Genomic DNA, 17,605 nt, shown 5'->3' with positions numbered 1-17,605 from the left:
TGTCGTAAGAGGCGACTAACGGGATCGGGTGGTCAGGCTCGCTGACTTGGTTGATGCACATCATCGTATCCGTATTGTTTGGATCGATGTTCATGATGTCAATCACTGGATTGTCTGATCCAGACTAGATTATATACAGACCACTGTCATAAGCTGGAATATTGCTGAGTGCGCCGTTAAATAACAAACAAAACAAAAAAACCTTTGTAAAATATAATTCACGAAGATAGCAGATTGATCAAATTATTCTTCTACATGTTCTAGTTGGCACATTCATGTTCTAGTTGGCACACTTATGTTCTAGTTGGCACACTCATGTTCTAGTTGGCACACTTATGTTCTAGTAGGCACATTTATGTTCTAGTTGGCACACTCATGTTCTAGTTGGCACACTCATGTTCTAGTTGGCACACTCATGTTCCAAGGCACACACTGAAACATCTATATCACTGCCTGGTGAAACAATATGCTAGAATATATTCTATCCCAGAATGTACTTTTGTACAAATAAACCGGACAAACACATGGGAAGTGAACACGGACATACTTTTTTCACAGTAATAGTATGTTTGAGAATATAATCTGGACATTCAGAAATGATAAAAGGTGTTATCTTTTTCAATGAAAAGGAAGGAAGCAAGATTTCTGAACATGCTGAATATAATTATTGTTTGGAGGTGATATGACGCTCACATGTTCCAGGAACAGCACTCCAGGCACACTCCACTTCAACAGTCACACTTTAACCTCTTTTTGAGAGCCATTAGGGAATTGAATTCAATATGTTTTTTGTATTTATGGAGGTATAAATGTAAAAACCTGTATGCACACCATAAATCTACGTAGCGTTTGTGGGAACATAAATACACAAAAAACTTGAAAACCGGAAGTCATGCAATTTATACTTTTGGCTCGCTTGAAAAAATATACATTTATATCCTTGGTACTTTAGTTGTGGTACTTTACCTGGACTTTATAACTGATCTGTGTTGTAGGCTTCAAGTCTTGCAAGCCAGAGCTCCAGATAAGCTTTTGGTGTTGTGGGTATTTTACCCATGCATTTTAAAATCATTGGGTATCAGTAATACTACCTGCGTATTCAAATTTCTGTTACCCACTAGTTTTTACACATGTGGGTATTTAAGTTAAATATTTAAAAACACTATTCATCTAGTCCCTGCAAACTGGTGTCATGTGGGTTCGAGAGCTTTATAGGACTCAAAAATACCACGATACTTCCACAAGAAAGTGTGATGGCAAATGATCATGACGTAACTGTCATCGTGGAGTTTGGCAAGGTTGATAGACTGCCCCTTTATAATTTCAAAATAAGTTGCTGATTTGCTAATCTAATACGCAGGGTTACTTCACAATATTTTGATCATACGCACAAGTTTTATTTTTGTAGCGTATCTGTAATGTTCGTTGCATATATTTGATACGCTTGGATTATATTTTACTGTGTATTTCTGCATTTCTGATGCGTATTTCACGCATATACGCAGCTTATCTGGAGCTCTGGCAAGCTGTCTGTGTTTTATTTCACTCAATCAATGACCATGTACATTGTCCTCAGATAAGTCTGTACTGAACAATGACTTGAGTTTTTAAGACATTTCAACTGATAAAAGCGTCAGACAAGGACAGAGCAAAATATGGTCTGCACAGAGAGAAGATGAATGTTTTTAAACCTTTGATCATGTTGATAGATATTGAGTATGACCAGCTTCTCGAGCAGATTGAGTGGACGCGTTAGTGAGTGAGTGGATCTAGGTGGGTAGGTAAGTGAGTGGGTGAGTGAGAGGACGAGTGAGTGATGGGTGGGTGAGTGAGTGAGTGATGGGTGGGTGAATGGGTGGACGAGTGAGTGTGTGAGTGAGTTGACAAGTGAGTGAGTGGACAAGTGAGTGATGGGTGAGTGAATGGGTGGACGAGTGGACAAGTTGGTGAGTGAGTGAATTAGTTTGGTAAATGTCACTTTTAACAGCATTTCAATGATATTGTGTCATGTCAGTTTAATGTGGAAGGAATGTCATGTTACACTGTTGTAATCCCCCCTCTGTGAACCACAAGCTCCGGTGTGACTCTAACACAGACCAAGGGTCGGAATCAGGCCAAGTGGAGAACTCACAACCACTTGGTACAGCTATGGGATTCATGATTTTCAAATACCCAGCCACAATCAAATATATAGGATTAATTTCTAATAGCTATTTCTAGTGTAACTGTAAGTAGCACTAAAACAAAAGTTAAGATACAGTCTCAAGAAATGTCTACCGTACTGTTTTTTCTAAAGTGTAATATTTTTATATTTGTAACCTGTTAACCTAAGAGAAATGTTTTAGGGCTATGAAGAATATCAGACATATGTTGTTTTTGTTATGGTTGAAACGTGAAAATTCATGTTAAATGTGGAATGATTTATGGTATTCAATAGCAGGCATGTTGAAATCAGCCTGTGCCTTTATTTACAACCTGCGTCAATTCTCGTCATGTTTTGTTCGTGAACAATGTAAAACACTACTATGATAACCCATACACAGCAGAGAGCATTATGTTGCCAGAACGATCCAGTAGTGATTTGTAGTGTTTTCACAAGCCCAGTTGAAGCTTATAGCCATTAGAGCAACTGCCCGTGGCTGGCGGGCTGGTGTTAAGTACAGTGCTGACACATGGCGACCTACACAGTAAATGGTTCCCCTTCTCGTTTGTACAGCGTGTAACACGGGTAATGGCAGCTCACAGCCACACCGACATGTAAAACAAGACATTACCATTGTGATGTTACAACCCCATTACATGATATGTGATAGGGAGCTAATAGGGGAATAGCTCTTGAAATGATATCCAAGACAATTCCAAACTAGATGTGTGGTATATGTTGTTTTTTTATTGAAATGGTCAGTAATTGCAGTTCTTTTTCTCAGCATTGTCAAACTAATAATTTGGTGTTTGTTGTTTAACGCCGCACTCAGCAATATTCCAGGTATATGACAGCGGTCTGTAAATAATCAAGTCTGGACAGACGTTCCAGTGATTGACATCATGAGCATCAATCTATGCATTTGTGATACGATGACATGCATCAACGAAGTCCATGAACCATAATCATGATAATAAAATAGAGACCCCAAATATGAATATTTGTGTTTCTGGTAACCATGGTAACGTAACTCAGATCCATCATTTCATTTGGAACCCGGAAATATTTGTATTACCTCTAACCATGGTAATTAGTAAAAGAAACTCATGTAGAGATATATATGAATGTATTTTAGATATGATGTATACCGATCTGTATTTGTTCGGGGTAAGTTACCTGAAGCTCAAGTTTTGAACATTATCATGTTATGTTATGGCCTTGACATGTTGGCAAAGTACACCATTTTAGAAACATTTACTGATTCAAATGATCCTGATTAACATTGGGTAGATTGCTCTAAGCAGGCAGCTAATTCTTTCCTTGTTGTCAATCAAATGTTATCATGGTTATAGGGCAGCACTCCTAGATAGGATGACAAGATTATTGAAACAATCTTTTGCTGTCTGATAAAGAAATGTCTTGTGTGTCTGATAAGGAAAGACGGCATTGAAAAAATGATGAATAAATGTCATGTTTAAACAAGAATGAGCATATTGCATTGCCTGGAAACACTTCCTGTGTCAGATGTTTGGGTGTGTGTTACTGGCCAGACGGCTTGATAGTGCTTGACCTGAACTCCTGATCAATTGTGAACAATTGGTATATATCTTATACAACAAACAATTGACTTTCGAGTGTTTCAGTTGTCTTGTCCGCCTTTTCAAAGAGAGTATCCAAGGTCATGACTGTTCAGTATCGAGGGGCGGTCGGGTAGCCTAGTGGTTAAAGTGTTTGCTCGTCACGCCGAAGACCCGGGTTCGAATCCTGACATGGGTACAATGTGTGAAGCCCATTTCTGGTGTCCCCCACCGTGATATTGCTGGAATATTGCTTAAAGCGGTGTAAAACCAAACTCACTCAGTATCAAGATGGAATATGCACTATATGGTTGTTGTTTGCAATTGCCAGGATTTAAAAAAAAATATCTGTAGGGATTCAGATCGGTGTATTTTCTGGGACACTGATTGTCATCCAAAATGTCCTTAGGATTTTATGAAATTTGGTAATGATATGGAAGAAAGTCGTGTCAAAAGTTGATAAAATAATGAAAGTGCTCATGTGCCCTTTCGTTACTAGCAGCATCACTTCATCTGCCAGTTTGAAAAATAAGTTTTTAACTTACATACAGTGAAACTCCAAGGTTTGGACAATACTGATAGCAGTGAAATAGTTAAAAAATATATTCTACATACCTTGAGGGTACACTTTGAAATGACAGCTTTAGAGCAAAAAATACCATGTGGTGATTTGTACTCTGTGAAGCCAGTGAGAAATGAACTTTACACAGGTAAGCTGGACAAACACATGGAAATTGACAACCATTGAAACACACTTAATTTCCAACAACAGAATAGTAATGACAAAAGAAAACATTTGAAAAGTCACGAAATTGTGCCGCACCCCCGGGCAGGCAATGCCTACACCAAACCTGTTAGACCATGTAGACACCTGACAGGTTTGAGCCTGTCATAAATCTATCCTGGGATTAACAAATGTTTAATGAACGATGTGGTTGAGTATTTTTTAAATTGGTAGGTATGATGGATTGGCTTCAAGTAGAATATATTCAGCTAGATGCGTCTCCCCAGTTAGTGAGTGTCGGCCACAGTTAGTGAGTGTCGGTCACAGTTAGTGAGTGTCGGTCACAGTTAGTGAGTGTCGGTCACAGTTAGTGAGTGTCGGCCACAGTTAGTGAGTGTCGGTCACAGTTAGTGTCAGTGTCTGCCCCAGTTCGTGTCGACCCTAGTTAGTGATGTCAGTTGACCTTTTGGCACCCCAAAAGTCAGAAACACCTTGTGTTGTGTTACAATTCCATGTATCCTCTCACATTCAGCTTCAGTTTGATATACAGACATCACATGGTGATTTATGATTTAAATACTTTTCAAAGGACCCGTGAAGATCCGGGGTAGAATAGGTCTTCAGCAACCCATGCTTGTTGTAAAAGGCAACTAACAGGATCGGGCATGTCATCGTATCCCAATTACGTGGTCCAGACTCAATTATATAAGACCGCTGTAATATCGCTGAAATATTGCCGAGTGCGACATTAAACAAACAAACAAGAAAAAAACTGTTCAAAGTGATTCAAGGGTAGAACCAGGAAACATTCTAACACTTTACAACATTCAAGGGCTTCATTTACACCTTGGTTATAGTGTTTGAATCTAGCGACCCCTGAATCTTTAGACTGAATCCGCCTCCATGGTCTAGTGGACACAGTGTCTAAGGAGAGCAGAAGGTCATGGGTTTGATCCCCGGCCGTGTCATACCAAAAGAGTTTCGAGAATGGTACTTGTTCTTACCTTGCCTGGCATTCGGCATTAAAGGGCTGAAACAAGGATTGGTTGGCTCGGAGTCAGTATACTGTGTATGAGTGAGGTAGTCATGTTGAACTGCAACATGGTATCTCAGTAGGCTAGCTCTATAGAAAACTAGTCCAAACTTATGTACAAGCAGACACACACGTTCATGCACATTGCCATATATGTACAATAATCTTGAATGAGACATCACCATTAGACTTTTACCTTGAGGGGAATGACAGGCGTCCCTTTACTTCCATGCTTAATTTTGAACAATGATAAACAGATCATGCAAAACAGTACAAAAGTAACAAAACAAATAACATTTTAGCATGTTGAAAAATATGTAATATTATTAATTTAATAACGCTCAATGCATCCTACACAGTGTGAAATTCAACACCCTGTACAGTAGTATGATGCACAATACTGATTTATGTCGTATCATAGTTGATCAGTTATTGAGAGTAGTTGATAATTTGACGACTGATTCCTCCATATGTGGCAGCGATGGTGGCAGCTGGCGAGGGTTCACACAAGTGTTCCCGATCTATAACTGGACGTGTATTTACCCACAGATTGCTCGTATTGACCATGCCAACTGTGCAGGTGATATATTGTACCTACAATACCATGAATACTGACTTAGCATTAAATCACAACAAGGCATAAAAAATCCAATCTCATTAAAATAAGATCTGAGTTCTCGCAACTGCTAAACAAACATCTAAGGACCCATTACGGGTCACGTCAGACAAAGCTTTCGCAAACTTTGACCAAGAAATAGAATGACTGACAACGAATCGAGATTAGCCAATCAGAAGGCAGCTTTCTCGTGCCTTACAGCACTAGTTTTAAATGGGCGACTAACCTGCCAAGACACAGGAGGTAAAGCAGGAAAGCAAAAATATAAGGGTTGATTTTTAACTACAGTGAAACCTCCATAGTCTGGACCTTGTTAATCCAGAGTCCTGGCTCTGCTGACGAATTTTGTTGGGAAAGCCTATCTGAATCTATAAGTATACTGTTTTCCCATGATTCACTCACTCACTCACTCACTCACTCACTCACTCACCACTAAAATTCGTCTGTGTGTGTCGACATCTTCATCGGTTATTGAATAAGTAGAACATTATACAAGTGATCATATCATACTATGTTCACGACACTTGGGCCTAAATTCCCGTATTTCCCTTACCCTCGCTTGGGAAATACCATCTTCCCGAGGCAAGTGAGTTAACTGACTATAAAAGTCCAGTTTCCACCCTTGCCGAACTAGGCTGGTATTATGGAGTTAAATTTTGGCTGCACTAACGAGTCTATGCATAGTCCAATCAAAATTGCGCACCAAAATCGAAATCCAGTTCGTAAAGTGTCATGCAGATTTCGGTCGACTGCAGGATTTGCAAAGCATGTGCACCGCTAACTCGTTGTCAACAGATATTTTCTATATCTTTTCATGTTTTTAATCAAGGTGCTCACGTGATTTGATGCACTTCGTGATGTAAGACTCGTTTGATCACAATATAGATCTTGATTATCGATCAGATCGTCTTGACTGGGCGCCACCGTTTTGTTTGAAGCAAATGCAAGTGATACGAGAGGTTGACTCTGATTGGTCAATAGGAGAGGCATAGAAAGGGCATTACTCGTAATAGCCACTGGTGGCACTACGATCGAGCCCAGGAATTCCAGCCTATTTCGGCAAGGGTGGAAACTGGACTTTTAAAGTCAGTTAACTCTCTTGCCTCGGGAAGATGGGGAAATACCAAAATTAAGACACTCGTGTCGTAAACATAGTATGACAAGAACACTCATATAATAGCCTCTATATATCAGCATGTTAAGATGATATAACAGTATATCATCTTCCAGAATGAATGAAAGGGTTCATGTACATGTTGACTTTAGTCCATGGATGTTGAATAATAGACTGTAGTTCCCTTTTTAACCAATCAGACACGGTACGCCAATTACCAGTCTCATTGGTCAGTGACACTGAACCAAAAGACAAGCCTCTAAGATGGCTCCCTTCCAGACAAATATGGAAGGATATATTGACAAACAGTGTATTGGGATACATAGATTTACCTCCAATGCATTGTGATATGAATCATATTGAATACTCTGTGGAGAGTTTAACGCTGATATTATCTCTGATACCTATATTCAACCAGTCAACCCTAATGTTTCCTTTTGCTTGTATACACTGTCACACATGGCCTGTCAACCTTGCCCTCCATATGTTGTGTAAGTTGCTACTTTGTTTCGCTGATCATGCTGATTATCATCATGATCATGATTATTGACTTGCATGCTTTATTTATTTTGCTTACTCAGCATGTTTTGTTTTGCAGCATGAGGAGAGAAAGATTGGGAAAATTGTTCCACCGTCGGACATGTCTAATGATTTAAATGTAAGTTTTTTTTGTTCATTTCCCCTTAATTCCCTTTTGTTTTGTTTTGTGTATATACTATTTTCATGATAATGTGTATTTTGCCCATGTACAGTGACAAGTCAAAACCAAAAAAGGTCAACTGTGCTTGGATGATATCCTGTAGTTTCCTAGTTTATGGTGTTGTCTGAAGCATGAATCATCTCCCCGCTTTATTACCTGCAGGGACAGGATAATGAAACACTGTGACAGTTATTGTGTGGTATAGCAGGGTGAGTGTGACGAGAATGTAGCTTATTTCTTTGTTGGTGTGTTATGTGTCACAGAGGGTTCTGACATGTTGGCCGTGTTGCTGACATCACAATGTTGCCGTCATGACATTGTTGCTGGTATGGCATTGTTGCCAACATGACAATGTTGCTGTCATGACATTGTTGCTGGTACAGCACTGTTGCCAACATGACATTGTTGCTGGTATGACAGTGTTGATGTCATGGTCATAGTGCTTTCATGACATTGTTGCTGTTATGTTGCTGTGATGACATTGTTGCTGGCATAATAGTGTTGCTGTGATGACATTGTTGCTGTTATGACATTGTTACTGTTATGACGTTGCTGTGATGACATTGTGTCTGGTACAACATTGTTGCTTAAAACATAACAATGTTACTGGCGTGGTTAATTTTCAATGTGGGAATGACATCACAAGGCCTTGTCCATTCATTTAATCAACAATTATGTTCTTTTCTGACGTCAGCTCACACTCAATCTCATTAAAATCAGATCTTAGTTCTCGCTACCGCTAAACAAAGATCTGAGGACATCCCATTACGGGTCACGTCAGACCGACCTTTCGCGAACTTTGACCAACCAATGGAATGACCAATCAGAAGGCAGCTTTCTCGTGCTTTACGGCACAAATTTCAAATTGGTGACTACGCTTCGAAACATATTTTGACAAATTCTCCATTACAAATTTTAAACCTGAACAAACAAACGTTCTGGAATGGCTAATAGATGGTCTAGATTGTAAGGATTCAGTCGTTAAACCCGTAATTATCGTGTTAAAGTTTTCGAGATTGCATGATTAGAAATCACATTCCGACTATCACTTTCATAATCTGGTAAGCAACGCACTGATTGGTCGGATGGAAGGTCGTTCTGACGTGACCCCTAATGGGATGTCTTCAGATCTTTGTTTAGCGGTAGCGAGAACTAAGGTCTGATTTTAATGAGATTGGCTCACACTCCACTGCAGTCCTGTATAAAGAAATAATTGAGTAAAATATGACACAATGCATCATTCTTGCCATGTCAGCAATACATGAATCCTATATTCTAATGTTTTAAGACAGCAGAATTGAAATCTACAGTTTGTTTACATGGTAGATCATCATGGATAGAATCAGTACTCGATACATGACATCCTAACCGCGATTCACAGCTTGTGTTTATGCTCAGTGCAGTGAAATGCCCCAGGGTGTGATTGGTGGTTTAATTACTCAGAGTACACAGATTATAGCTCCATGGGTGTGTCTAACTGTTTGTACTGGGCATATGGAATTTAGCTCTATCATTGTAATAAAACAGAATCAATTGATTCATGTTGCGTCTGCTACACTGGATTTAACTGTGGCTGTTTGACATGGCCAAGCTTACGACGGTGGTGTTTCCTCGGTTTCTATATTGAAGGAGCTGTACAACTGAAATATATTCTTGATTGTTAATAAGGAAATTATTGGAGGTTTTAGTCCACAGTTACATCTTGAATATGTTGGAAGACTGAGATATGATCTTATAATTGGAGGAAGTTTTGTTTTGTTTTGTTTATTTTTATTTTTTTTGTTTAACGCCACATTCAGCAATATTCCATCAATATGATTGCAGTCTGTAACTAATCGTGTCTTGACCAGACAATCCAGTGATCATGAGCATTGATCTGTGCAATTGGGATCGATGTCATGCATCAACCAAGTCAGCGAGTCTGACCATCCTATCCTGCTAGTCGCCTCTTACGACTAACATAGTCGCCTCTAACAACAAGCAGAGTCGCCTCTTATGTCAAGCATGTTCGCATTGGAGGAAGTGACATGATGTGCTGTCATGATAGAGGGCTGAGGTATCCACCTGAAGTCCTTCGCTTCCTCATCCTTTATTGCCCAGATTTTCTCCACTCTGTTGTGATACATACCCTGGACCTGTATGTCACCAAGGCTTCATTGTGGATGTGACGTCACAGTCTTCATCTCCTGTGTCGCTAACCTAGCCTGAATATTGAAATATTGACCATCATTTGCTCTGGAAAGTCAGTGGTTCCATCTCCTGGCCACCTCTGTGGTCTAGTGGAGGGAGTGTCTGCCTGGAGAGCAGAAGGTCAGTGGTTCCATCTCCTGGCCAACTCTGTGGTCTAGTGGATGGAGTGTCTGCCTGGAGAGCAGAAGGTCAGTGGTTCCATCTCCAGGCCAACTCTGTGGTCTAGTGGAGGGAGTGTCTGCCTGGAGAGAGGAAGGTCGGTGGTTCCTTCTCCTGGCCACCTCTGTGGTCTAGTGGAGGGAGTGTCTGCCTGGAGCAAGGAAGGTCAGCGGTTCCATCTCCTGGCCACCTCTGTGGTCTAGTGGAGGGAGCGTCTGCCTAGAGAGAGGAAGGTCAATGGTACCATCTCCTGGCCACCTCTGTGGTCTAGTGGAGGGAGCGTCTGCCTAGAGAGCAGAAGGTCAATGGTTCCATTTCCTGGCCACCTCTGTGGTCTAGTGGAGGGAGCGTCTGCCTAGAGAGAGGAAGGTCAATGGTACCATCTCCTGGCCAACTCTGTGGTCTAGTGGAGGGAGTGTCTGCCTGGTGAGAGGAAGGTCAGTGGTTCCATCTCCTGGCCACCTCTGTGGTCTAGTGGAGGGAGCGTCTGCCTAGAGAGAGGAAGGTCAATGGTACCATCTCCTGGCCAACTCTGTGGTCTAGTGGAGGGAGTGTCTGCCTGGAGAGAGGAAGGTCAGTGGTTCCATCTCCTGGCCACCTCTGTGGTCTAGTGGAGGGAGCGTCTGCCTGGAGAGCAGAAGATCGGTGGTTTGATCCCCGGCCACATCATGCCAAAAAACACCAAAGGTGGTACAGTGTCAAGTGCTTTTTATTAAGGGGATAAAACGAGGACTGGTCACCTCAGAGTTAGGATGCTCCGTCAGAGTGGGTTTTCTTTGTTCAACTGCAGAAAAGTATCTGAAGGTTGCAGATTTGAAATAAATTTCCCCTATCCACTGGCTACTTGGACATGTTGAAAATCACACCTGTCCTTGTCAAAAGTTGCCAGTTCCAAATGTTATGGAATCAAACTGTTCATGCATATCTTTCTCTGTTGTCTATTACTTTGAACTTGAATTAGGATAGTTTAGGTTTTGTAACAAAAAGACATCATGGAAATATGTATGACTCTTTCCCAGAACAATAGGTCTGTCCACTGGACATGTCGACTTTGTACATGTTGTAGTTCATCCTTCCTTGGTGGAATGAAACCTTCACGGACGGTGGGACGTAATTCATATATATACAAAAGTCAAACAATGACCTGTAGAATTTACTCAACCGGTTTCACGAATGTGATTTTCAAGAGGACATTTCTACTGTTACGCTATTTTTGAATTTTTTATAAATATAAGTGTAACAATTTTGAAAGCAAATTTAAGACCCCATTTCACCTTCCCTCAGCTTCCTGTGATATTCCTTCATTCAGTGTTCTCCGTGTCATGACAAGACACAATAAGATTTTGCCAGCAACCATGGAGGGAGAGAGTGTGCTTTGTCAGTTGCGATAATGTTTCAGCTCATTGTAATGTTTACCCAAGTGAAGGGAGGAGCATACTTCAAGTGGGTACCTCACCTGTCCTGTGTTACCTGCCCTCATACCTGTAGGACAATGGGATGGCCAATTGCAGGTAGGGTGGGGAACAATGGCACTCACATGACAAAGTTTCCAGGTGTGGAGACAAGGTTAATGTCCCATGTTAGGCTATTCAGATACTAGGTGTTGAGTTCAGCCACGAAGCATCAAAGGTGTCTAAAGCAGCAGGACCACGGAGTATCATGTTGCTTGTGAGGTGCTTGAAAATTAAATGAGTAAGTGAATATTGGTTTATGCTACAGTGAACAAAATTCCAACTCTTGTGGCCAGCAAGTAATTCATTGAACAACGACCCGTGAAGATTCCAGGGTAGAATAGGTCTTCAGCAACCCATGCTTGCCGTAAAAGGTGACTATGCTTGTCATAAAAGGCGACTAACAGGATCGGGTGGTCAGGCTCGCTGACTTGGTTGATGCATGTCATTTATCCCAATTGCGTGGATCGATGCTCATGATATTAATCACTGGATTGTCTGGTCCAGACTCGATTATTTACAGACCGCCGTCATATAGCTGGAATATTGCTGAGTGCAACGTTAAACAACAAACAAACCAACCAACAAACGTTGAACAACGTGACTGATATCTTGAGATCTGATCCATGCCATACATGCAGTCAGCCTTGTCACCCGATGTCATCAATCAGTTCTCATTTTCTTGAATAGGATACTAGGGATCATATTGTGTCCTTGCACTCAAGGCTCTTGTTGTGTATTTTAGTTGGGATTCCCTGTGATAGTTAACACATGGCACTGTGTTTTAGGATGGCTGTGTTTACAGATGACCTGATTGCTCTTCCCATCAGCTGTACAGGTCTGATATTTGTCTGATAGTTTGGATGTTTTCCTTGTAATAACCTCTCCCTGGTAAGAGGGATCTAAACAGATTCTAGGAGACACCTTGAGTTTTCCATGGTGGATCCTTGGTTCGATACCATATTTGGTCTGAATATGATCCTTGGCCTGTCGGCACCATAAGTTTTTGGGTTTCACCAAACTTTAAATTATAGTTACAAAATATGATAAATAGGAGCCCAGAGACTTACTTCATTTTCAGACACTGCAGTAATCTAGACTTGCCAAACATTGCAGACTTTGGGCATGGGCTGTAATGGATATATTTGTTTCAGAGTCTGTATGACAGACCAGCATTTTGCCTTCCTCCCACATTATTCTGTTGTTCTGTGATACATCTCAAATACTGTTCCGTGTTCTCACACTCTCACCCTCCCTTGAGGCTTCTTAGTCATAAAGCTCAAATAGAATATTTTCCAGTATCACTGGACCGACTGAGAATTCAACAGATGGTTTTGACAATATTCAGTGAAAATTATCCATTGTCTGTGGGAATTCTGGAATGCTTTTTCTAACAACGTCATCATTGTTGTATTCTTGGTAACCTTATCGCATTTTGAATTGATTGGAGATATCAACTGGGCAGGTTTGTTTGGGTTCTTTTTGTAAAGAAAATAGTGTTCAAAGCTTCATTAAGTCTAACTCGCTCACTCATAAGAAACATTAAACCTATTATAGTATTAGCTTCTGTTGTACTGGTACAGTGACCATCATATATATATTTCTATCCTTAATGAATGATATGCACAAAGCAAACATGAGTATATTTTTTTAACACAGAAACTATTTCGTTAATAACAAAACTGGCTATAAAAAACTTAAGATCCACAATGGTTTCAAGATTTCTGCTGTCAGTACAGTACATCTGAAGAGAGGTTACCCAGGTTGCACCAGGCAGGCAGCTTCCTGTAGCCCCAATCTTTGGTCTCCAGAACTGGGAGGCACCCAGATTATTCACATCGCTGGGGTTCAGGTTGCAGAACTTAGATGTCACATAATCTGTAGAAAAAGGGCTGTTTTCTCTGATGAGTTAAAAGAAACGGATAAAAAATTAACTCCCAAGTTTTACAAGGATGATAATGGCACCAATTTGATGTTGCTGATTCCTGATCTTGTCAGTGTGTTTCCTCCCTTTATTTCAGTCTGGGGATCATTTGCTGCTTTCTTATCTTACCCATCCATCATGCTTTATAATGTTGTCATGGTTTTAGGGGATGTGTTTTTCCTGTTTTTGCATTTTGGACAGTTGCTCACCGGGTTGCAAGAAAAAAGAAAATGGCAAATGTTTTTTAGACAATTTAGAAATCTCTGAATAAAAAGGCCAGTTTTCTTTCAGAGTGTTTTACTTTAATGATCATGATGGCTAATGAGACACTCGCCTGTGTTTCACATCAATGGCTGTACTTGTAGAGGAGATAAACAGATTTATAATGTATGGATGCTGATTCATTGGCAACCTTGGGACAAATCCATGTAGTTAATTGTCGAGAAAACAAGACACGATTGTGGCAACCTCATACAACATAAAATACAGTCACTCGGGTCAAACTTGGATGTGTCGAATTCCACGTCTCGCCCTCCGGTCCCTGTGGATTCCTTCTATATATATCATCATTAATACTCGGATCTGTCGATCTGGATGTGTCGAGTTCCCGGTTACCTCGAACTGATGTGCGAGTCCCATCTATCCAAACTGAGCCTCAGATTCCCCTGATTATCAAACAGTTCAAAATCAAAAACAACCTCCACGCTTCTAATCTTGCCAAACTGTCAACTCACTATACACACAAATGATTGAACTTGCTGTGTTTATTGCAATTACATCTAAGGTAGGATCCTTTCCAAATAACTCTGCACAACAGAAATATTCACTTTGTTGGTTGTCTTGAACCCCGGGAAAACTCAAACTTTTCTTCCAGGTCCCCATGAGTTCGACATAAACGAGGTTCGGCTGCATTTTGTTTGAGATTAACTTTCTCTTTTGGTTTTGTTTAATGGTGTAAATACTTTGAGTCTTTAGTTATGGAATTTCAGAAAAGTGTTAAAATCTTATGCTGTCATGTTTGATATAGTTTAATGTTAAATAGTTTTGACTTCATGCAAAAGAATTAAAGATTTCGATAATTGAAAACTTGTCTTGACATATCTGACATAAGAAGTCCATTTGTAACATGGTGAAAAGTGCAGGATCTGAAATGGCTTGGTCTGCTTCTCAATGTAGATGATGAACGAATCTAAAAAATTATAGGCAAGGTGAAGAATGTGACTTGTCACTTAGCCAACAAGAGTAATATGATTTCTAGGAGAAAAACCTGTTGCATAAACACTATAACCTTGATCTCAGGGTGCCTCGTGCCAGGCAGCGTGTGGGCTAGTAGCACATTACATAGTCACAGTGAGCACCCCGCTATATTACAGCTGTTGTTCAGTAGGTGAGTGGTTAGTGTGTTCAGCCATCCATGTGCAGTTCTGGGTTTGAATTTGGTAGTACAAGATTCCCTGGTTATCCCTATAATGCCAACGCTCCCTCCATGATGCTTGGTTAACTGGAAAAAAATATAGCAAAAAATCTTCTTTCTTGGCTTGTGTCACCATGGTGACCATCTGTCTTGGTTTATGTTGTCCCGGTAACATAAAAGTGTCTTTATACCAAGCTATACCGTTGAATGAGTAAAAATAAAAACAGTTTTTGTAATCGTAGAGATTTGGTCTCTTTGTGTTTCGTTTGATTTATGACTTGGCTGCCCATCAAAGGTGCCCTGTCTTCCCCAGAGCATGGGGATACAAGAATCATCTCACCCCCACTGTACCCCCCCTGTATCCCCCCATCCTGTGCCCTGCCACTCGGGGGATGCTCTAATGTCTGGTCTTGACTATTAATACATCAATAGCCATCATCAGACCAGCAATTAAAAGACAGTCTCGTCATCGAGATCAATTCTCACATCTAGTACTAGTCTGAAGTATTGAGCTACTGATTAAATATGCTGTCCATACAGGATATATTATGTACATGTCAGTTTTATAAGTTTCATAACATCCTGGTTGTTCCTGTATGAAAGTGAAACATTTTGTTTTTTTATGAGGTATTAGATATTGATGTAATCTTTTGTCCACAAATAAGACAAGGTGACATACTTTATTTGAGACTACCTTGTTTCTGTAATAATACATAATACCTACTTGTAATGGATGCCATTCTCTATATGGCAGGGAATTCAGGGACCCCATGGTTAGAAGTGAGACACCATGTCGCCTTTATTCATTACTTTCATGTTACGATAATTGTGCAAAATGGATATACCAGGTACATTATCACTTATTTGTATGTTTCCATGGTAACAAGACATTTTATTTATCTCAAGTCACAACCACGAGCATATAATTCCGTAACAATCTGAAGGTCATACAGCACTCTGTGACCAGGTTAACACAGTCACCTCTGGGATGCTGTCTGTCAGACAACTGTTTATTGATCAGCATTATCAATTAGTCACAACATTGCTTTAAGAAGTTGAGGTAAGTGTCTCGGTCTTTTTAGGATTTGTTTGACTATAGAAACATTTTGTTCCCAAATTAAGGAATGATTTTCAGTGTGTAAATGTGGGAATGAAATGAGGAATTTTGCATTATGATCTTTGATTCCAGGTATGTATTAGTATGTATCCATTGTGCCTTGAACAAGCTTGAGTCATCACAATACTGTAATAATGATCACCCATAGTGTTCTGTGTGTAACTAAGGCTCAATCTCTTGTGGAAATTGAGTTGGTAGAGTTGCACCCCTTTGGCCTGCCAGGATCCTTATGATGATCAAGGGTTGGCCCTGATTATCATGTGATTATGATCCTTGGTTTGTCAGCACCATACCTGGGGTTAACATTTTAGACCTGCATCGTGTTAGGCTTTCCTCCAGCATCACGCCAACACATAACTGAAATACTGATCAAAGCAGCATTAATCCCAACTTACTCACTTTAGTGTGACCTCACAACACAGATTGGACCTGGCCACTAGTCAGAAACAAGGTAATATTGTAGGCACTCCCAAATATCCCAGAGATTTGTTTGTTTGTTTATCAGCAATACTCCAGCAATATCACAGCGGTCTGTAAGTAATCGAGTCTGGACCAGACAATCCAGTGATTGACAACATGAGCATTGATCCACGCAATTGGGATACGACAACATGCATCAACCAAGTCAGCGAGCCTGACCACCCTATCCCGTTAGTCGCCTCTTACGACAAGCATGCTCGCCTTTTACGGCAAGCATTGGTTACTGAAGACCTATTCTACCCTGGATCTTCATGGCCACTATAAGCATGATAAGAGAACCTTTTCACATTTTAAGCATTTTGCATGTTTGGGTGGAAAATTTAAACTGGTTACTCAGTAAGGGTAACAGATACAATGGGTATTTGGTGGGTTGACCGTTCACAGAAATTATGACATATTTTGATGGAATTTAGAACACAATAAACGGGTATTTGAACCTAGTTTATCAGCTGAATATGCTTTCCTGTCATTACTGCTTGATATTGTATTTGTTATGACTTAACCTCTATAATAACAGGGCCAGAGGTTAATGAGCAGGTGCTGTCCGTGGCCCTGATTACTTACCTGCATGGGTAGTCCAGATAACGTGTTCACCGGCTTGGCAATGGCTCATTTAGTATTGTATACTACACCATGTGTTCTACTGGCATAGGCCTTCAGATTAAACTGGAGATAGACATTGATAGCACCATGCTTAAACAGACATAGATCAACCCGCTGAAGTTTGAGGCCAGGTATTACACAGGTGTTGTGGTGGAGTGGGGAAATAATGTTTGCGTATAACGGAGTTCATGTGTGGAAGATTAAGGTAATATTGTCTTGTTGAATAGATAGTAAATTTACTTATAATGTGATAAACATACCGGAGCTGTGATTTCAGTTTTCTGATTGTTTTGTTTTGGCTCTGAGCCTTGTCTTGACAATTTGATCAAAAGCATGAAATTATTTACTTTCCCATTTAAT

At 40.3% G+C, this 17,605-nt stretch overlaps 1 protein-coding gene across 4 annotated transcripts in view; it reads left to right on the top strand.

The window, feature by feature from the left end:
• Positions 1–17,605, top strand: part of LOC124136083 (protein FAM107B-like) — an 89,452-nt gene that overhangs the window by 5,115 nt on the left and 66,732 nt on the right. For 2 of the 4 annotated variants that reach the window (XM_046501868.2, XM_046501866.2), the window contains exon 2: positions 7,806–7,865. In XM_046501868.2, the coding sequence (XP_046357824.1) occupies positions 7,806–7,865 (60 nt within the window). Of the gene's footprint in view, positions 1–1,687; positions 1,774–7,805; positions 7,866–17,605 lie in introns of those variants that run through there. The other 2 variants (XM_046501872.2, XM_046501875.2) reach the window with 2 other exon arrangements.

The sequence above is a fragment of the Haliotis rufescens genome, unplaced genomic scaffold (assembly GCF_023055435.1).
Source record: "Haliotis rufescens isolate VD_foot unplaced genomic scaffold, xgHalRufe1.0.p SCAF_44, whole genome shotgun sequence".
NCBI lineage: Eukaryota > Metazoa > Mollusca > Gastropoda > Lepetellida > Haliotidae > Haliotis > Haliotis rufescens.
Note: the sequence above shows the minus strand (reverse complement) of the source record. Positions and strands in the feature narration are given on the sequence as shown.